Source organism: Oncorhynchus mykiss, chromosome 16 (assembly GCF_013265735.2).
Source record: "Oncorhynchus mykiss isolate Arlee chromosome 16, USDA_OmykA_1.1, whole genome shotgun sequence".
NCBI lineage: Eukaryota > Metazoa > Chordata > Actinopteri > Salmoniformes > Salmonidae > Oncorhynchus > Oncorhynchus mykiss.
This window is the reverse complement of record NC_048580.1, coordinates 40,099,020-40,120,434: the sequence shown is the minus strand read 5'-3', so window position 1 is coordinate 40,120,434 and position 21,415 is coordinate 40,099,020. Positions and strand designations below refer to the sequence as shown.

At 44.6% G+C, this 21,415-nt stretch overlaps 1 protein-coding gene across 2 annotated transcripts in view; it reads left to right on the top strand.

Moving 5' to 3' along the window:
* Nucleotides 1-1,364: 1,364 nt before the first annotated feature.
* Nucleotides 1,365-21,415, top strand: part of LOC110491948 (dihydropyridine-sensitive L-type skeletal muscle calcium channel subunit alpha-1) — a 38,381-nt gene continuing 18,330 nt past the window's right edge. For both annotated transcript variants that reach the window (XM_036946860.1, XM_036946859.1), the window contains exons 1-17: nt 1,365-1,955; nt 4,489-4,594; nt 10,346-10,485; nt 10,975-11,108; nt 11,458-11,610; nt 12,059-12,264; nt 12,800-12,903; nt 13,263-13,408; nt 13,963-14,038; nt 14,480-14,640; nt 16,076-16,301; nt 16,732-16,939; nt 17,028-17,148; nt 17,678-17,792; nt 18,217-18,316; nt 18,731-18,800; nt 21,084-21,216. In XM_036946860.1, coding sequence (XP_036802755.1) covers nt 1,759-1,955; nt 4,489-4,594; nt 10,346-10,485; nt 10,975-11,108; nt 11,458-11,610; nt 12,059-12,264; nt 12,800-12,903; nt 13,263-13,408; nt 13,963-14,038; nt 14,480-14,640; nt 16,076-16,301; nt 16,732-16,939; nt 17,028-17,148; nt 17,678-17,792; nt 18,217-18,316; nt 18,731-18,800; nt 21,084-21,216 — 2,396 coding nt within the window. In that variant the 5' untranslated portion in view covers nt 1,365-1,758. The remainder of the gene's footprint in view (nt 1,956-4,488; nt 4,595-10,345; nt 10,486-10,974; nt 11,109-11,457; nt 11,611-12,058; nt 12,265-12,799; nt 12,904-13,262; nt 13,409-13,962; nt 14,039-14,479; nt 14,641-16,075; nt 16,302-16,731; nt 16,940-17,027; nt 17,149-17,677; nt 17,793-18,216; nt 18,317-18,730; nt 18,801-21,083; nt 21,217-21,415) is intronic.

Here is a 21,415-nt window from a genome sequence, read left to right as displayed (position 1 = left end):
CAACATGCTTGGAAAACAATAAAATAAAAAACGTTGCCTTGTTTGAGCTTATATATATCCCGTTGAAGTTGTTTGGGGAAATCTGTTTAAAGTAGTTTGAAGCCGCTTTTGTCTTCATTCGTTCGAGCCCTTGTTGTCACTTGCATGGCTTACTGCCTTTTTCTGAAGCCGTATCCCTCGTCTTCTGTTGTGCTTGTATTACTCATGACCACTAGATGGCAGCACATCATTTGGTATTTTATTTAGGCCTGTCTATGTTAGCTGGGCCTGGGGGGGAATACTTCAAAGAACAAAATTACCAACTGCACATTTTGTTAACAGAACACTTAGCTCAGTCCTTTTTAACAACGTTGCAGTAGCTAGAGGACTTGTGATAAGCTATTTCACAGCCTTTATGATTAACCTTACAAGTTTAAATTAAATGCTTGTGTGTTGTAGTGTTGTTTTTTTTGTTTGGTATAGGAAGTTAGAAGTCGTGAATGGTGTTCTTTTGATGCAGTTTAGACATGCCACCTGCCCTATCCTGGAGAGGGGTTCTGTGGAATTATGGTGTCGAGATCAATGTCAAACAGGTAAATATGTTGCGTAACACTTCAGAGAAATCATGACAACATGAGAGACTCTTAATCGTCGCTAATGGCCCTATTCCCTATATATTGCACTACTTTTGGCCAGGGTCCAGGTCAAAACTAGCGCACTAAATAGGGAGTAGGGTGGCATTTGGGATGCATCCTTTGTGTTCCTGCCTGCCAACTCACTGTGCTGTTCAGATGAAGAATGTTTATACTGTAGACTAGTTTGGGTTGGTACTATGGTATAAACACTCCTCCATCTGCACTGTGTCACAGAAGCACAACAAGTCAGCCTGCCCTGGCCACTGAAGGCAAGAAAGAACATCCACACCTCTTTTCCTCCCAATCTCCTCCCTCTTTTCTCCTCTCTTCTTTTTCATGTGTTCAGAAAATGCCGCTAGAGCTGCTACAAGTACCTCCTTCCTGGCCTCCCTCTTTCCTCTTCTTCATGTTCACAGATTAGTGTCTTCTTTAGATCTCTAGTCGGTAAGGAGACAGCTGCACACTTTCTCTGTCTCTCTTGGGTACAGGCTGTTTTTTCTGCTGCCTCAGGAGGACTTCCTCTATCCTGACTGATCGTGCTTCCCCCTTCATTCCTTGTGCACACCGTCCCCCACGCCCTCACCCCCCAAAACCCCCTTAGCTACCCCTCTACTCCCCTACACCCAACTCCCCCCCCCCCCCCCCCCCCCCCCCTGCTGTCATTCCCCCCGCCCTCCACCTCCAGCCTGTTAGCCATCCCCAAGCATGGCTACAGTCAGTCTGTCTTTGGCGCTCTATATTTAAATCAGGGAGGCGGCCGGGCCAGCTGCTGTTCTTCAAGCAGCTCAGAGACAGCTCCTCTAAGTTTTCCTCTCCTGGTCTGGTGCAGTTTACTCCTCTAACAGGAGCCTGGGCCAAGTGGATCGCTGTGTTGTCCCTGTTCCTGTGGCTCTGAGGGAGAGAGAGACAAGAGTCAGGAGGACAGAAAGAAGGAGAGAGAGGGAAGAGAGTGGAGGCAGAAGAGAAGAGAGCACAGAACTGACAAACTAATGATTGTGGAAGTTCTGGAACTTAAGTGGGGCTACAGTGGAGTCACAACACAAAGTTGTGTAGCAGATACAACCGTTTCTGGAATATTTGGTGGTGATTAGAGGAGAGGACGTATCTTCCCAGGATTTAGAAGCTTTGTCCTGGGCAGGACAGTATGGCGTCCAGCGGTGAGCCGGCGATGGCTGCGTTGACGTCGTTCATCATGAACGAAGAGGAGCTGAAGAGGAAGCAGAGGGATAAGTTGAAGAAGATGCAGGCGACAGGGGGTAACCCTCGCCCCGCCCGATCCCTCTTCTTCTTCACTCTCAATAACCCCTTCAGAAAAGCCTGCATTAACATTGTAGAGTGGAAGTATCCTTTCAGGGCCCGTACAGTACACAGAAATGCATGCACGCACACATGCACCCTGTGCTCTTTAACACAATCCTGACTCTTGCTCTTTGATTCTGTCAAAGAAATGTTCCATGTGACTTATTTAAGTGATAATACCCGAGAAGCCCGGTGTTTGTTGGATATGTTGGCACGGGAGTTGTTAAGGCCTGAGACGAAGTCAGGTGTTATACTCTCTGTATGCTCTCTACTCATGTCATGCCTATATTCTCTACAGGACATTTATGTGCTTGGTGGTTGAACCTTCTATTCTACAGTATCACTCTCGTTTGGACATTTCACAGACTTTAAATGTGTCACTTGCCAAATGTTTTTTTTAGACCAAGTACATATGCAAAAGCAATCTGCCTGCCATGCTAAAAGTGTACGAATAGTTGAACAGGGAACTTCCCAGCTGGTGCATTTAGTTCCTAAGCGCAGCCATGTCTATAATCCTCTTTCAAATCTCTGTTGAGGAACTGTTGTAGGTGTTAAAACATTTGTTATGCAGCCTGCCTGGGTTGCCCACCCAGAGTCTATGTGAAATATGTAACCCCAGTCTTTTCACTGTCCGGGAGTGCTTATCCACGGGTTAACCCTGCACGATTTAAAAAACCCAACAGTTAATGAAGCCAGTTCATTTAGTGATTAGTGTCTGGCTGACTTGGCTGCTTTTATGTGGAAAGAGCATTGTTGAAATGTTAGGGCACAGTTAGCCCATATATATACTGTATATTCTACCAGTATCATATAGTTGAGTAGCCATAATATCTACGGTATTATATACGGCATCTACTGTGTTATTGGGTGCACTTTCAAATTGCCATAGTCTGAGCTGAGGGGCTTTTCCACCCATTATTCGATGTCTATGACAGCTTGATCCTGAAGACAGGTTGTTGAAGGATGTTTTCCTACTCTGGGGGTGTCCCACCCTGTTTTCGGATCAGTCTCGCGTACTATAGCTGTCTGCTGGTTTTACATTGGTAAAAAAAAAATCATCTAGATTTCATCTAGTATTCGTCTACACTATTTCTCCTGGCCAGAGGCAAAAGGACTTTTGATGGTGGAGATGGAGATTGTTATTTCTTAGATCCACTGCTTGTTGCCAATCATAGATTATGGTTCATAAAATGATTTGCCAATTGACAGGATGTCCTATTCATAGATTAAAGATGGCACCTACTTTTGTTTTTCTGCAGGCATGTTTTGGCATTGTCGGTTGTTAGGATGAAGCATCCTCTTTGCATTCAACCGTAAAATAAGAGTTTGATTGTTTACACATCACTTTGTGCTCACAGAATCCAGGCCTCAGGTACTCGGAGCAGAAGAATGTTCTAGAAATGGAAGCTAAAATTATACACTCTTTACAACACTTGTAAAAATGACTTTTCCTATGTGCCAGACACAACACCATGCACGAGACCGACCTTAGTAATGCATCATCATAGGCAACTCATTTGAGTTTGTGGGACTTATTTGAGTTTGTATAAAGTGTGTTTAAAGTGTTTGATAATATTCTGGGCTGGTGGTCAGTAGTGCAGCTGTCCTGTGGCATCACACTGAGACACTTCTGCTGAGCTGGCAGGGGATTTCTGACATAGCTCCACTTAGAGGTGGGAATGAGCAGGGCGGCAGGATTATAGCAGGTTCATGGTCCGTTTATATTCGTTTTTATTTTTAATTCAGTTTCGTTATAGTTCGTTTTCAGACCTGATTTGCTAGTTTTTATTTCGTTTAAGTTATATGAAAAATATTTATTTCGTTTTTATATTATTTATTTTCAGTCAGGTCCAACTTTATATGGACAAAGTGATTGATGATTTCACACCATTAATTCCTATGTGAAGACTCAATGGCCCATTTGAAGCTCAGGAAGTCGGTTTTAGTTTGCTAAAATTGTGTTTCATGTTGACATAAAATCAAAGACGGTACAGTATAAAGATAGGCAGAAACTGCTTCCCCAATAGAAATCCCGGATCACACTTGTTTTCAAGGCGATGTTAGCTAGCTAAGCTCATGCGCAGAAATACGTCAATCGCGTCGAACTGCGCATGTGCAGGCTATCAAATCAAAGGCACTAATTTGATATAAAGTTGTTTTTGACAAAAGTGAAAATGTTTACGTTTTTCACTTTCACAAAGTTGGAGTAACAACATGTTCAACTACTTAAATGACATTGGCTCGAATCTGCATTTCGATTTAGAGGCTAGCTGAGTATCTCAAGGCCAACAGGGTTAATGCAGGCTGCCAGTAGCAACTCAATTACATTTAGAACTTCTTCTGCGTACGATTTTAAAATAATCGGTTCATGGACATGCAGACGCAAAACAAATTAGGAAATCACTTGACTGTTTTCACCATCAAGGTCATATCTCAGGAAGCATCCCAGTGAAATCCACAACAAGAACATATCTCTCAATAGCTCAATGTTCCTGTCTAGTCCAGTCTCATATTTTTCAATATTAGCCCTGTGTGTATCTGCCTGGTTGTTGTCTTCCTGAGCCGTCCTCTCCAGACCCTTTGAGATCATCATCCTGCTGACCATCTTTGCCAACTGTGTGGCCTTGGCTGTGTTCCTACCCATGCCTGAAGACGACAACAACGCTACCAATACCAGCCTGGTGAGAACCTACTGACCTGATCTTCAGTTTGTGTGTGTAAAGCTGTTCTGATTGTAACATAATTATGACATGCACTGAGTGTACCATACATTAGGAAAACCTGCTGGCCCGTGTTGACTCCAATGACCCCACAGTTGAGGCTACATTTGGGGGGGTTTTCCCAGTAGAGTGATGTCACATCAACATGCAGTAAGAGGGTATTTTGTGGCTGATGGCAACTAAGGCATGTTGAACAAACTGACGGTCGTCAGTTGGACAACAACAGCTGTGTCCTTCTATCCTTAGCGTATGACTGGTAGGCTAATACATGGCACAAATGCTTGAAATCCAAGTAATCTCCTTTCGAAACAGAGTGTTTGGTCATAGTCAGTTGGTCATCTCGGGGCTTCCCCTTTCGAGTCATCGCCAGGTCAGACTGTCCTGTCCAGTAGCTAACTGCTCCAGCTATAGTACATCGGCCCCTTGAGTCCCATCCTCATCCTCAACATGCCTCCAGAGCTAAGACAGTGCTATACGTAGGGCAACATGTGGAAATATACTGACAAGGAGGCAAGGGAATCAGTGAGAGGGTTTTAGTTTACATGCTGAAAGTTATATAGAGGTTTTCAGAGTATGAGGTTGAGATTTTGGAGCCTTGGTTTTTGACAGTGTCACACCAGCATGGTAAATGAGACCGTGACATTAGTTTGGATATAGTCGCTGACAGACTGTTAGCTGGAGAGATTTGTTTCTGGGTTCCAAGATTAGCCAGGATGTGGTTTCCGTCCGCATACACTGGACAACAGCCGCTCATCATCTTAACACCGCTACGCTATCAACTAGGCTGGGTGCCAGTCTGAACTGCTCTCTTACCAGCTCAAATCCATAATGAAATAGACAGGCACCCAGGCTAAGTATCAACAGCACCTAATAAAATATCTGTCGATCAGATATAGTTTTAATAAATTGATCACACACTCAGTGACTGTAAGGCAAGACAGGCATTAGGCAGGTGTTAGCCCTCCCTAGCCTGGTCTGAGGAGCATCCTGAGGCTTTATATTTAGGCCTGTTCTCATAGGTGTGTGTTGATGTACTGATGTGGGTGTGGGAGTACGGTGCAGGCCATAGTTCTGAGTCGGAGGGTTATACTTGTACATAACCCCACAACCCAGGAGGTTTTTCCATACACTCACCCCATAATTTAGGAGATTTCTGAAGGAATATTTGAAAGTGTCTTGAGATAACTAGTCGATGATACTGGAGAGTGTCTATGTGTGTAAGGATTGTCTCCGAAGATCAGAGACAGTCTTTCAGATCAGGCACACAGAACATGCAATGTAAAATAAATCTAGTTGTTTCAACTCATTATTTTTAAGTAACTGGTTCTGCAGTTTTTTTTCTCGGCCCAAGTATTACCCGAATAACCCAAAACATTGGCCAAACAAGAGAGAACTATACTGATCAAAAATATAAACACAACGTGCAACAATTTCAACCATTTTACTGAGTTACATTTCATATAAGGAAATCAGTCAATTGAAATGAATTCATTATGTCATTATCATTATCATTATCTATGGATTTAACAAATTTGTGCCCAAAATTAGAGAGAAATAAGCTTTTTGTGCATATGAAAAATGTCTAGGATCTTTTATTTCAGCTCATGAAATACATGTTGCATTTATATTTTTGCACAGTCTAGTTCTACACACAGACAGTGCTTTTAACATACACATTTGACACACGTTGCTCTTCATGATTACATTGTGCATGTTCATTTCTACAGTAATTAATATTCAACATGTCCTCACCTGGGATTTGAACTTGCAACCTCTTGGTTCACGGCATTCCAATCTTACAGCTATGCCACCACACCTCGGTCAATGACTGATTTCACCTGTGTTGCTACACTACGCACTTCAAAGTAAATCTCAACTCTGCTAGAAGTACACTCAAGATAAACCATTTTATTTATCATAGTGATTAAGGATTTGCATTAAAACTGAATAAAATGCCCCACCAACTTTAGGCAACCATACAGAAAAGAAAAAAAAAAAAAGACAGAAATGACCTACGTAAATCAATGAAGAGAGAATAGTCAGATGAACTGATAATTGACATTGACGTGGTGGCGTAGCTGTAAGCTTGGAATGCCGTGAACCAAGAGTTTGCGAGTTCAAATCCCAGTTGGGGACAGGTTGAATAATAATTACAGTTTACATGCACAATATAATAATGCATGTCAACGTGTGACAAATATGTATGTTTAAAGCACTGTGTGTGTAAGTAGTTGCTCAAATTAGTTTTAGTTGAGCAAACACATCATTTTTGTCGGAGCAAAGCTTAGGCCAACAATTTTTGTTGTTGTTAAGGTAACGCGGACCAAACATTTGTGTAAACAAAAAAAGCCTGTGGAACCAGTTAATAATTATCAGTTGAAACATTACTTGACACACGGTCATAACCATGTCATAATATGTCACAACTGACATAACTGACAACATATGTTATAATCTGGTCGTAAACACTGTGATGACTCATACATTTACACCTGTTGTGGCATAAATTGCGTTATTTTATGGCAGTCTATGACCCTGACAGACGGACCTTAGGCCCTCCTACTGTATAGAATGTTTAGATGGAACACCCAGTGCACCAACTGCCCCTTAGCGCCACATAGCTAGCCAGCGCACCCAAGTTCACGAACCCTGTGCCCGGCTCTCCCTAGTTCTGCTTCCTCGTAGTTCTGCGACATGGAAACTAGGTGCCTGTGCCATGGTCCTGCGTGTCTCAGTTAGTAGAGCAGAACGCTTGCGGCGCCAGGATTGTGTGTTCGACTTCCGCTGGGGACATCCATATGGAATGAATAATACAAGCACTACTGTAAATCGCTTTGAATAAAAGCATCTGCTAAATGGAACTCTGTCATGGTCCACGTTCCACCTCCTTTCATCACAACAGAGTAACACTACCATGGCCAACATACTGTTAATGTGTTGTCAATCCATAGGATACACATCCATCTCATCACCCTAGATTACAACCCAAGCATGATCCATCTAGCCATTCCTGTCATTAAATCTGATTTGGCATAAGATCTCCTAATGCTTCGCTGATTAATCCTGTATGACTCGTCTCTCCGCTGGCCCTCGGCTGGCTCTCAGCCCACCCACCAGCTCCTCGGTGAGTGAGTCATTCCAAGGATGCGAGGCCTGAAACAGGAGCTGTCCTCTGGGCTCTGGAGAAGTAAACCCACCCTCCCCCTGGTCGTCAGAAGTAGGTGAATGAGACCGGGGTTCAAGTAGTATTGCTTCTGGTCTGAAGACCACCCTCCCTGGTTGTTAGAAGAAGTGTGTCGACGTGCATTCACAGTCAGCATCACCTCACGGACGCAGAGCACTGTCACTGGAAACACTCAGTCTGATACTTATACATACTGTCCCACTTTGTAATTCACTTTAAAGTGTGTGTGTGTGTGTGTGTGTGTGTGTGTGTGTGTGTGTGTGTGTGTGTGTGTATATTTATATATATATATATATGTATATACACACACTACATGACCACATCTCATTCCAAAATCATGGGCATTAATATGGAGTTGGTCCCACCTTTGCTGCTATAGCATCCTCCAGTCTTCTGGGAAGGCTTTCCACTAGATGTTGGAACATTGTTTCTGGGACTTGTATCCATTCAGCCACAAGAGCGTTAGTGAGGTCAGGCACTGAAGTTGGGCGATTAGGCCTGGCTCGCATTCGGCGTTGTAATTCATCCCAAAGGTGTTTGATGGGGTTGAGGTCAGGGCTCCGTGCAGGCCAGTCAAGTTCTTCCACACCGATCTCAACAAACCATTTCTGTATGGACCTCACTTTGTGCACGGGGGCATTGACATGCTGAAACAGGAAAGAGCCTCCCCCAAACTGTTGCCACAAAGTTGGAAGAACAGAATCCTCTAGAATGTCATTGTATGCTGTAGCATTAAGATTTCCCTTCACTGGAACTAAGGGGCCTAGCGCGAACCATGAAAAACAGCCCCAGACCATTATTCCTCCTACAACAAACTTTACAGTTGGCACTATGCATTAGTTTGCCTCGCATCTGCCAAACCCAGATTAGTATGTCAGACTGCCAGAGAACACGTTTCCACTGCTGAGTCCAATGGCGGCGAGCTTTACTCGGCCATGGAAACCCATTTCATGAAGTTCCCTGCAAACAGCTATTGTGCTGACGTTGCTTCCAGAGGCAGTTTGGAACTCGGTAGTGAGTGTTGCAACTGAGGACACGTTCTGTGAGCTTGTGTGGCCTACCACTTTGCGGCTGAGCCGTTGTTGCTCCTAGACGTTTCCACTTCACAATAATAGTTGACCAGGGCAGCTCTAGCAGGGCAGGAATTTGATGAACTGAGAAGTGTTTGTCTGTCCTAACGACCACGGTGGTGTTAGTTTCATTCTTTAGAAGGACGCTGGCTATTAAAGTAATTTTACCGATTAGATCTACAGTACATGTAAATAGTTCATCTGAATATTGACTACTAATAAGTATAAGCAGTGAGTAACGATGAGTAACTCTGAGCCAACTGCAATGCTGCTACATACAAGACAATTCACTTTTCACTAATTCCATTATTTAACCTTTATTTAACCAGGAAGTCCCATTTGAGGTCAGAAGAGCTCTTTCTCAATGGAGACCTGGCCAAACTGGAACTCAAGCGGGGTTTAGTTCTGTGACTGTTCTTCACTGCACAGACATATGTAAATACAGTGTGGAAAACATTTAGAATAACTATTTGAATCCATCCAATCGGTTTGTTTCAGTCAGGGGAACCAGAAAATAACTGAACTCCTTGGAAGTGATTTGGCAACACAGAGATGTAAAGGCCTAAACGTTGTCCCCGAAAAGTAGCTGTCGTAAATGTAGTCTGTCACGGTGCAGTTGTTGTGTGTTCCACAGTTCCTCTGCCTGTCTGTTCTAGCGACCGCCACAGTGTGTGTATAGAGACAGAGGGACACCCTACATGGTGCTGTTTGTGTGTGAGCTCGCCTGCTCTTCCTGACACTATCAATGCTAGAGCTAATACCACAGGGAATCAAATGTTTATCTGACTTATCGTCTGTAGCACTATCAGCTCGAACGAAGGATGGTTACAAAACATCATACTTTCCCTCTGCGTACTGTTTATGTGAGAGCTAGTATGTCAGTATGTGAGCCAGTGTGTGTGTGTGTGTGTGTAGCTGACAAAACTACAATGGCACCCAGTCTCACCAGACGTCCCTCTTACTGAGTCAGCGTCATCCCTTTAAACCCTGTCCAGGCCCTGCCTAATCAGAGCTGTCGCGAGAGAACAAGCTGGCAAATCTAATACCGTTAAAGCCTGTTTGATTCTACAGCAGCCGGTTGTGTCAAAGGTTTCAGTGACCCCAATCATTTTCCCTTAAATGCTCACTCCTATGTTCTTATATCGTTAATGAAGGGGGGAAAAACAGAGGAAAATATCACAGAGTGGGCCTTGAAATGCCTTTCATCCTCCATTGAACTAACTGCCGTCGATAGGTCTTTTCAGGCAGATGGGCTCTTTGCTTTCCTAAAATGAAAGATGTTAGACCCGGGAGTTGGGTATCAAATCTGATCCCAGCCTGTTCGGTGTGTATGTTGTGCGTGAGCTTTACAACTGCAAATTGGAACAAACTCCCTTGTCTCTTTTCTACTGGATAAGTAAAGATGACGAGTTTTGCAAAGAGTCTCATTGCCGAGGTTTTCGTGTCTTTCTCTTTCAGGAGAGTCTGGAGTATATCTTCCTGGTGATCTTTACGTTGGAGTGCTTTCTGAAGATAATAGCGTACGGCTTTGTATTCCACGAGGGAGCCTATCTGCGGAACGCTTGGAACTTACTGGACTTTGTCATTGTCTTCATGGGGTAAGACGTGCCCTTATGGGAGGGCTCCGTATGGAAGCCAATCAATCCAACTAGCACTGTATGGTTTGGTTCTGCACAACAGCGTATTACAGTCACATTCAGTTTTATGCCAGTAGATTATAAAGGGGGCATACAATGCATTACAGCCACACCACAATGCATTACAACCACACCACAATGCATTACAACCACACCACAATGCATTACAACCACACCACAATGCATTACAACCACACCACAATGCATTACAACCACACCACAATGCATTACAACCACACCACAATGCATAATGCTTGGCTTTAGTTGGCTTCAGGTTAAAGGGTTACAGAGAAAGTCAATTGTTTAGTATCTCTGTGGTGTTCAGTTAGTTGCATGCCACTCTATAATGTCCTATGTAGCTGTTATAAAGGCTTTATGAATGCGTACGTAGTGAGCCTAGAGTAAAAGTGTCACCAGTTACTAATTCTATCTGTTGTTTTTCTCCTGCAGCCTCTTCACCATCGCCCTGGACACCATCAACTATCTAGCAGGCATTCACATGGAGAAGGGAGGAGGGTTAGATATGAAGGCCCTCAGAGCATTCAGGGTGCTCAGGCCCCTACGTCTCGTAACTGGAGTCCCCAGTAAGAACCAACACATCACGCACGCCCACACACGCCCACACACGCCCACACACGCCCACACACGCCCACACACGCCCACACATTGTTTGATGTTTCAGTTGTTTGATTCTCCAGTGCAGCGTTTCGACCAAATGTTCTTCGTCAGGCTTCGAGTAACATTCACAGTGGGTCATAGTGGGTCACACTGTCATCTCATTCCATTATGTTTTACAATATTGTTTCTTCAGGTTTTAGCTTAGCGCGCATTTCTGTTTCTTGACCACACCATTGACCCTCATTGTTGGCTAATATGTCTGTTTTTTAATTTTTTTATTGAAGTAGTACTGAGGTAGTGAGTGTTCCCCTCCAGGCCTTCAGGTGGTGATGAACTCTATCCTGAAGGCAATGCTGCCCCTGTTGCACATTGGCCTTCTGGTCTTCTTCATGGTCACCATCTACGCCATCGTAGGTCTGGAGCTCTTTAAGTGTAAGATGCACAAGACCTGCTACTGGACCGGCACAGGTAAGCGACAAAGTAGGAGATATAGTAAAGAGTATGTGAAGAGTATTTGAGGTAAGTCACTCACATTGAGGACAAACAACTATGACAACCAGGTAATATTTGGACAACCAGGTAATATTTGGACAACCAGGTAGCTCTACTCTCCTCTTTGGGTGGAGGTCTGAGTTGTAAGCAAGGCACCTGGTCGCTAATGTGTTAGTGCTGTATAGTCTTTGCTATACAGCGCGCACTGATCACGTCACCACACATCAACGTCTTTCACAATGAAAATGTTTCTGTGACGCTCTCTGTCCTTTTCTCCAAAATTTTGGAATTGGAATTGGGTTTTTCTGAATTGATTGGAATTGAAATCGAATTGACCCTAACCCTGGTCACCACACATCAACATCTTTCACAATAAAACATTTGGTTGTCTCTCTCTCTCTCTCTCTCTCTCTCTCTCCTCCAGACATCATGGCTACATTAGAGAATGAGAGGCCCGCCCCCTGTGCCCAGGCCGGTAACGGGCGCCGCTGCCTCCTCAACGGGACAGAGTGTCGTTCAGGCTGGGCGGGGCCAAACTTCGGCATCACCCACTTTGACAACTTTGGTTTCGCCATGCTCACCGTCTTCCAGTCTATCACTATGGAGGGCTGGACCGATGTGCTCTACTGGGTCAGTCTCTCCTCCCTATGAGAAGCATCTGACTGCATCACAGCAGGGTCCTGTGGCGTGCCATTACCTGAGAGGACCATACATCTAGGCCCTTCACAGAACATGAGATGCAGTCAGAATCCGGCTGCGATTCCGCAGACAGCTTATTTTGCCTCCCAATGACCTAATTAAAGGCAGTGTATTAGAATAGATGACCCATACACCTTCGTCGTGGTGTAGCAAACAACCTACTGTATTACAGTAGTGACACTGTAGTTGGTAGTAATGTTGTGCTGTCCTTCAGGTGAATGATGGCCCTGGCTCTCCTTTGTGACTGTATGACTGTATGACAACTCGGTTTTGGTTTTTGCCCTAGCACTACCCAGCTGATTCCAATTATCAACATGTCATCAAATTCGATTATTTGAATCAGCTGTGTAGTGCTATGGGAGCCAAAATGTGCCCCCCTTTGGGGCCCCAGGACCGGGTTTGGGAAACACTTGTGTATTATGTTGTAGTGACATTGTAGCAATGCAGTAGTGATGTTCTCCTGCAGGTGAACGATGCCATAGGGAACGAGTGGCCCTGGCTCTACTTCGTGACTCTGATCCTAATTGGATCCTTCTTCGTGCTCAATCTGGTCCTGGGTGTTCTCAGCGGGTATGATCATGTCCTCTATTCTACTCTACGCTTTTAGAAAAAAAAGGTGCTACCTGGAACCTAGAAAGGCTCATTGGCTGTCCCCATAGGAGAACCCTTTGAAGAACCCTTCTTGGTTCCGCATAGAACCCTTCTTGGTTCCGCATAGAACCCTTTTTGGTTCCACGTAAAACCCTTTCTACAGAAAGTTCCACATGGAACCCAAAAGGGTTCTCCTATTTGGACAGCCGAAGAACCCTTTTGGAACCCTTTTTTTTCTAAGAGTATACTGTTCTTCTAGTTACCTTGTCTGGTGTATTTAATCAGAAATGTCTGTTATTTTCTACACAACCTTTTTTTGTCCTCTTCCCTACACCCAGAGAGTTCACTAAGGAGAGAGAGAAGGCTAAGTCCCGAGGGGAGTTCCAGAAGTTGAGGGAGACCCAGCAGCTGGATGAGGACCTGAAGGGTTACATGGAATGGATCACTCAGGCTGAGGTCCTAGAAAACGACCAGGAGGGGAAAGGTAGATTGACTCGTGAGGGTGCCCGACATCTCTTGGAGACGTCCGACGTCTAAATTGTTGTAGGGTGTCTGATTTGTTCTGGGGGTTCCCAGGGATTTGAGCAACATTGCATTTTATATTTTAGTCATTTAGCAGACACTCTTATCCAGAGCGACTTACAAATGAGTGCATTCATCTTAAGATAGCTAGGTGAGACAACTACATATCACAGTCATAGTAAGTACATGTTCCCTCAATAATGTAGTTAACAGCAAAGTCAGTGATAGTCAGAAAAGGCAAGTTGGGGCGGGGTGCCCCTGGGGGTTTATTTAAGATGCACTTCAAAGAGGTAGGGTTTCAGACATTTTCGGAAGATGGGTAGGTACTCTGCTGTTTTGATGTTAAGGGGAAGCTTGTTCCACCATTGGGGTGCCAGGACAGAGAAGAGCTTTGACTGGGCTGAGTGGGAGCTGACCCCCTGTAGAGGTTGGAGGGCCAAGAGACAAGAGGTGGGTTGGGGTGTAGGGTGTCTTAATATATACAAGTCCCCCTAATATTCTGTTTATTCTTGGCAGGACTCCTGCCTTTGACGGAGGCAGACACAGACAGTCTGATAGGGAAGGAGGGTGAGAGCCGGGTGGTGTACTATTAGTGAGTACTGAGATAAAAACATAAACAATACATCATTTAAATGTAATATGTATATTTTTTTTACAGATCATAGACATGGTAACTGACTTCAGAACCATCCTCTCCTTCCTCGCTCTCCCTCATTCTCTCCCTCTCTGCTCTCTCTGTCTCCCTGTTTTTCTCCCTCTCTCCCTCATTCTCTCCCTCTCTCCTCTCTGTCTCCCTCCCTTTTCTCCCTCCCTCTCTCTCTCTCTCTCTTCCTCTCTCTCTCTCTCTCTTTATCTCTCTCTCTCTCTGTCTCTCCTCCTCTCCTCTCTCCCCCTCTCATCTCTCATTTCTCCTCCCTCGTTCCCTCTCTCCCTCTCTCCTCTCTCTGTCTCTCCTCCTCTCCTCTCCCCCCCTCTCGTCTCTCATTTCTCCTCCCTCTTTCCCTCTCTTTCTCGCTCAACCCTCTCTCCCCAGTCGTCAGGCTCGTCGCTGGAACCGGTTCTTCAGGATGAAGTGTCTCGTCTATGTAAAATCGAAGACATTTTATTGGTCTGTGATTCTGGTGGTCTTCCTGAATACTATTGCCATCGCTAGTGAACATCACCACCAGTCAGACATGCTTACTACTGTACAAGGTACACACACACAGGCATGCAGGCATTCACAAACATACATAGACACACATACTCATGCACACACTACTATATAAGGTCTGTTTTACGCTCTCACTGAAACTGCCATTGACTAGTACATCTAGGAAGCATGTTCTGCATTGGCCCGATTCAGAGTAAAGATAAGCTTCCACAACTCAGGCTTTCGCTTAAATCGTTCATTGATGTCAATAAGATACTTGCACAACAATATTGCGTTACGCAGATCTCAGGTCAGAATATTGGCACATAAGCATACACAAGTTTCTGTTATGTCTTTATCTCTTTATATATACTGGGACCTCTTTTACTTATGGTGACTTTTTTTTAGTTTACTAATGTTACCCCCATAGACAGAACCTGAGCCTCTAGTACAGAAATAGCAGCTCCCAGTACAAACCATAAACTACATCAAACGTCCTGCTGTCTCAGGGTCAGTTCTTAGCACCCTGTCTTGCCGATAATGAATGCGGGGGGTTTTACGCACATCCAAATTAATAACAGGAACAGGACAAAAAGAAGGTCCAATATATATATATATATATATTAATAATTGCCTGGCAACCCAGACTCCTTGCTCCGGCCAAATGTTACATCACGCCTACGGACGTTAGTTTCTTCTCCCAATGAGTCTGGATCTGAATACCTGCCCGACCCTTCACCGGATGCGAACCCATTCGGGGCCGCCTGATTGGTACAGAAACCGATGGATTGGGCCAGAACACACATGGGTAAAGCGGCGGTTTGGAAATGTCTCATTGGATTTGTTACTATGATTGGTTTGAGAAGATCCTATCGCTGATGACTTTGTTTTGTACCACGCCCCTCGACGCCACAAACGACTTCAATGACGGCAGAGTGAAGTACGCAGCGAACGACAGAGCTGCGGAAGAATTTAGTGTGAGTCGTCAGGCGAGGAGAGAAAAAGCCATAAGGAAATGTCTGCTCACTGTTTTGCTTCTCCCAAAATACATATTTGAATAGCCCTAAGGGGATTCGATAGCCTAAGCCTTTGGGTGTTTGTTCCCAGCAGAAAGTATTCCGACTTGCATGAAAGAAGACAACATTCACTCACAAATAAAATATTACTTAGATGGTGGCTGGTGGGAGGAGCTATAGAAGGACAGGCTCATTGTAATGGCTGGAAAGGAATCAATGGAAACGGTATCAAACACATCACACATATGGAAACCACATGTTTGACTCCGTTCCATGAATTCCATTCCAGCCATTATAATGAGCCCATCCTCCTATATCTCCTCCCACCAGCCTCCACTTACTTAGCTGTGTTATTCTCTCTGGTGTCAGGCAGTGCCAACAAAGATCAGTTCTTAGGGGCCTGTCTTGCCTATCCCTGATTTCTTATCGGTTACCTCTTGCCTATCCCTTTGTCCTCGTTGTTTCCTGTGTCCTTTCTCAGATAATGCCAACAAGGTGCTGCTGACCCTGTTTGCGCTGGAGATGTTTGTGAAGATGTATGCTCTGGGCCTGCCTCAATACTTCTTGTCCCTGTTCAACCGCTTTGACTGCTTTGTGGTGAGCGTGGGCATCCTCGAGATCATCCTGGTCACTGCTGACGTCATGTCCCCTCTCGGCATCTCTGTCCTCCGCTGCATCCGCCTGCTGAGACTGCTAAAGGTCACCAAGTAAGTCACCTCACTGGAAGAGCATTTATTGACCAATCATTTGCTATTCTGGCGAGCCTTATCAAATCCCGAGCTAGCTAGCCTTCCATCAGAGAGATTTAACATTTGGTGACACAGCTGTTGCTATGATTTTGGGGTTTGTTCTCCGGTGTCTCACAATCACTGAGTGGCATCTCTGTGCTTTCCAAGTTTAAGGAGTCAACAATAAAACAGCACTTGCCAAACTTTGCATTTGAAATGCCGAGATCAACGATATGATATGACATCAGTAATATAATCATAGTCAATGTAAACAAACATTTGATATAGTCTAGTATCTCTACGGTGGCCCTAAGAGGAAAATTACTTTTTTAAACCTTTCACCTAAGTACCACTGTACAGTATATCTCTGATAACAGCCCACTACTCTCCCCGCTCTCCCCGCTCTCAGGTATTGGACCTCCCTCAGTAACCTGATTGCCTCCCTGTTAAACTCAGTCCGTTCCATCGCCTCGCTGCTCCTCCTCCTCTTCCTCTTCATCGTCATTTTCTCCCTGCTGGGCATGCAGGTGTTCGGGGGGAAGTTCAACTTCCCAGACCAGGAGATCAGACGCAGTAACTTTGACAACTTCCCCCAGGCGCTCATCAGTGTCTTCCAGGTATTGTGCTTTCTATTGTTGCGTGATGTGTTGACTGACTGGCCGGACTGTCGGATTTGGATTGAATGACTTCCTCCTCTTCATTCAGGTTCTGACAGGGGAGGACTGGAACTCCATCATGTATAATGGTATCATGGCTTACGGTGGACCAGTCTTCCCTGGCATCCTAGTCAGCATCTACTTCATCATCCTCTTCACCTGTGGAAACTGTATCCTTCACTTCACCAGTACATTGAAAAGTGTTTAGAATATTTATTGAGGAAATGGAATGGGATGTGAGGGGATTCAGGCGGTGACTGAGATGAAGCCAACGGCTGTAGATGAAGGATCCAGGGGGTGGACTCTATAGAGTTTGAGTCTCGGGTTGACATCATCATCATCCTCAGGCCGTGGTAGGCTGCTGTGGTGATGGCAGTACCCCTCAGGTGATCGGTTGTCACTAGTTACCACAGCCACTAAGGCAAAAGTGGCTTTGTCATAAAAATGTGTGAAAACAAAGTTTAACTTTTGTCTTAATGTAAGGTTCGGCATCGGGTTAGCAGTGTGGTTATTGGCCAACTCGATTAATCATTTTTGTTACCGTCGGTCAGGATAGAAGAGTTTGTGACGTGTTTGGTTACAGAAATAGGGCTTGTTTAATGGGATGTAAATAATTGTGTAATTACAAGGCTAGACTGTGGCATAGCTAAGAGCAGGCCCAAGTACAGGGCTGTTGTTTCCTGAGTGCTGTGTGAACAGACATCCTCCTCAACGTGTTCCTGGCCATCGCTGTTGACAACCTGGCAGAAGCAGAGAGCCTGACGGCCGCCCAGAAAGACAAAGCAGAGGAGAGAAAGAGGCGGAAACTGCTCAGGTAAACACAACAACCCTCCTTTGACTCAACACACTCTTGTTTGGCACCATTGCAGAAAGAGCTAAATAAATTGAAGATGTTAGCAGTGCTTGACTTAGACTTAGACTTAGACCCAGTACTCATTTTGTGTGCCGGCATCCCTTATATTTAGTTGCAGGAGCTCTATAATACCTTTGAGCTAATATTCTATAGGAGGTGCGGGAACTCAAGAAGAACAAAATCTGAGGTGCCGGTACACAGTTGCGGTGAACTCCTGCCCATGTCAAGTACTGGATGTTAGCTGCTGTTTGCTCAACTTTCTCTATCCTCCTTTATCTTTATCTTCCTTCCTTTCCCATCTTAATCAACCGCTTGTTAGCTATACATACTTTATTACAACTAAATGTTCCCCTGTTCTCCCTCTCTCTCCACCTGTTCCTACCAGGGCCAACATGCCAGACAAGGCTGATGAGGAGAGGGTTCTGCTGGCTAAGAAACTGGCTGAACAGAGGTCTAAGATAGAGGGGATTCCCACCACTGCTAAGGTTAGTACTGCTGACTCAAGAGTCCTCTGTCTGTACCTGGCAGGTTAGTGTATGAGGTTAGTTAACTAAGCCTAGCATTAAGAAGCTGGCCGGACAGAGAACTAAGATAGAGTGGATTCCCACCACCGCTACGGTCAGTCAGCAAAGAGGGCTACTGAGCCAACAGGATCTAACACCACATCTCTTGGTGCAGGGTTACATTTCACTATTTCAGTCCTGAACCAGGTGTTGAGATGGCACTGATAGCCTACTGTGTACTGTGCCATTAAGCTGTCAATGATCTGATGCTGGGTCCATGTGTGGTATTTAGTTAGCTGTGTCTCTTGTATTCTGAAAAGCTCTGTTTTTAGCTGTTTATAAACCTGTAAAGCTGTTTATAAAGTCTCATTACATATCCGTTGTTTTCAATTCCAGCTGAAAGTTGATGAGTTTGAATCCAACGTGAAGGAAGTGAAGGATCCCTTCCCTTCAGCAGACTTCCCAGGTAGGTGGTAGGCACTGTCTGAGCCAGCCCTAGGCCAGGCAAGGCTTCAGGAATGATCCCAGCATACACTACTGTACTATCACCTGAATCTCACTTCTACTAATCGAACCGTTACAAAAAAGAGAAGCAACTGAATCTAATAGTCGATAGCTAATTGCAGTAAGAAAGCTACTGCTTGATGTTGACGTCATTGCATTGGATTGAATGACCATCGGTGCTGCTCTCCTAGCCGCGGTATAGTCAGTATAAGAATAGCCCCACCTAATTATTATTAGCCACTCATCCCAAAGATCATCATCTTTTTAAGTCCAGTCTATTCTTACACGCTGTCCACTGCCTTTTAAAGGCTGTACTACCACACATGCTTTTGTTGTTATCCAGCCATTTTCCGGGAATCGGAAATATGAGTTGTCTGAGGTTGTTGTGCTCATCCTCGACAGAGCTCAAGGTCCTAAGCGATATCATAACCGCCATCGATAAGAGGCAGCCGTGTTCATCGACCTGGCCAAGGCTTTCGACTCTGTCAATCACCACATTCTTATCGGCAGACTCAACAGCCTTGGTTTCTCAAATGACTGCCTCGCCTGGTTCACCAACTACTTCTCTGATAGAGTTCAGTGTGTCAAACCGGAGGGCCTGTTGTCCGGACCTCTGGCAGTCTCTATGGGGGTGCCGGTGATTCTGTGATCCACCTCTATGCAGATAACACCATTCTGTATACATCTGGTCCTGCTTTGGACACTGTGTTAACTAACCTCCAGACAAGCTTCAATGCCATACAACTGTCCTTCCGTGACCTCCAACTGCTCTTAAATGCAAGTAAAACTAAATGCATGCTCTTCAACTGCCCGTACCTGCCTGCCTGCCCGTCTAGCTTCACTACTCTGGACGGTTCTGACTTAGAATATGTGGACAACTACAAATATCTAGGTGTCTGGTTAGACTGCAAACTCTCCTTACAGACTCACATTAAGCATCTCCAATCCAAAATTAAATATAGAATTGGCTTCCTATTTCACAACAAAGCATCCTTCACTCATGCTGCCAAACATACCCTCATAAAACTGACCATCCTACCGATCCTCAACTTCGGTGTTGGAATTTACCTTCCAACACTCTACTCAACAAATTGGATGCAGTCTATCATAGTGCCATCCGTTTTGTCACCAAAGACCCATATACTACCCACCACTGCGACCTGTACGCTCTCGTTGCCTGACCGTCGCTTCATACTCGTCGCCAAACCCACTGGCTCCAGGTCATCTACAAGTCTTTGCTAGGTAAAGCCCCGCCTTATCTCAGCTCAATTGTCACCATAGCAGCACCCACCCGAAGCACACGCTCCAGCAGGTATATTTCACTGGTCACCCCCAAAGCCAATTCCTCCTTTGGCCGCCTTTCCTTCCAGTTCTCTGCTGCCAATGACTGAAATGAACTGCAAAAATCACTGAAGCTGGAGACTCATATCTCCCTCACTAACTTTTTAAGCACCAGCTGTCAGAGCAGCTCACAGATCACTGCACCTGTACATAGCCCATCTGTAAATAGCCCATCCAACTACCTCATCCCCATACTGTATTTATTTATTTATCTTGCTCCTTTGCACCCCAGTATTTCTACTTGAACATTCATCTTCTGCACATCTATCACTCCAGTGTTTAATTGCTATATTGTAATTACTTCGACCACAATAGCCTATTTATTGCCTTACCTCCCTTATCTTACCTAATTTGCACACAATGTATATAGACTTTTTTCTACTGTATTATTGACTGTATGTTTGTTTATTCCATGTGTAACTCTGTGTTGTTGTATGTGTCGAACTGCTTTGCTTTATCTTGGCCAGGTCGCAGTTGTAAATGAGAACTTGTTCTCAACTAGCCTACCTGGTTAAATAAAGGTGAAATAAAAAAAGTAAAAAAGAGCACACAGCACATGTCTCTTTTATCCCTGCTACAGTAGCCTGATCCCAGATTTGTTTGTGCTGTCTTGCCAACTTCATTGTCACGCCACTAACCATAGGAGTTGGCAAGACAGCACAAACAGACTTGGAATCCGACTATTGCTACACTATGTCTTATGTTTATGAACCTAAAACAAATATGGTTGTGTTTTTGTCTGAAAGGAGGTGGCCTTATTAAAAAAATATCTGCTTATAAATTACTTTAATAAAATAAAAAGGATAGCGCACCATAAAAAAACCTGTCAATAATGAATTTACTGTACAATAATTTAATGACTGCCAACTACCAACTGTCCTATCCACGACGCCTTCTGTTCTAGGTGATGACGAGGAGGAGGAGCCTGCTATCCCTGAGAGCCCACGGCCTCGACCAATGGCTGATCTCCAGCTGAAAGAGGAAGAGGTTCCTATGCCGGAGACCTACTCCTTTTTTATCTTCGGACCGGAGAACAAGTGAGTCGCACAGATCAACACATTCCCTATTCAATTCAATTCACGCCAACAACGAACAATGGGTTGTATCTGACGTAGAGTCTTATTATACTGCTATTAAAATCCTGTTTCAATAATAAATTGGCCTCCTGTTCCCGTCGGATGTTGCAATAACTATGTAAGTTGAGGTTGTTGTCTTTTCTTTGTGTTTGTGTTCCCT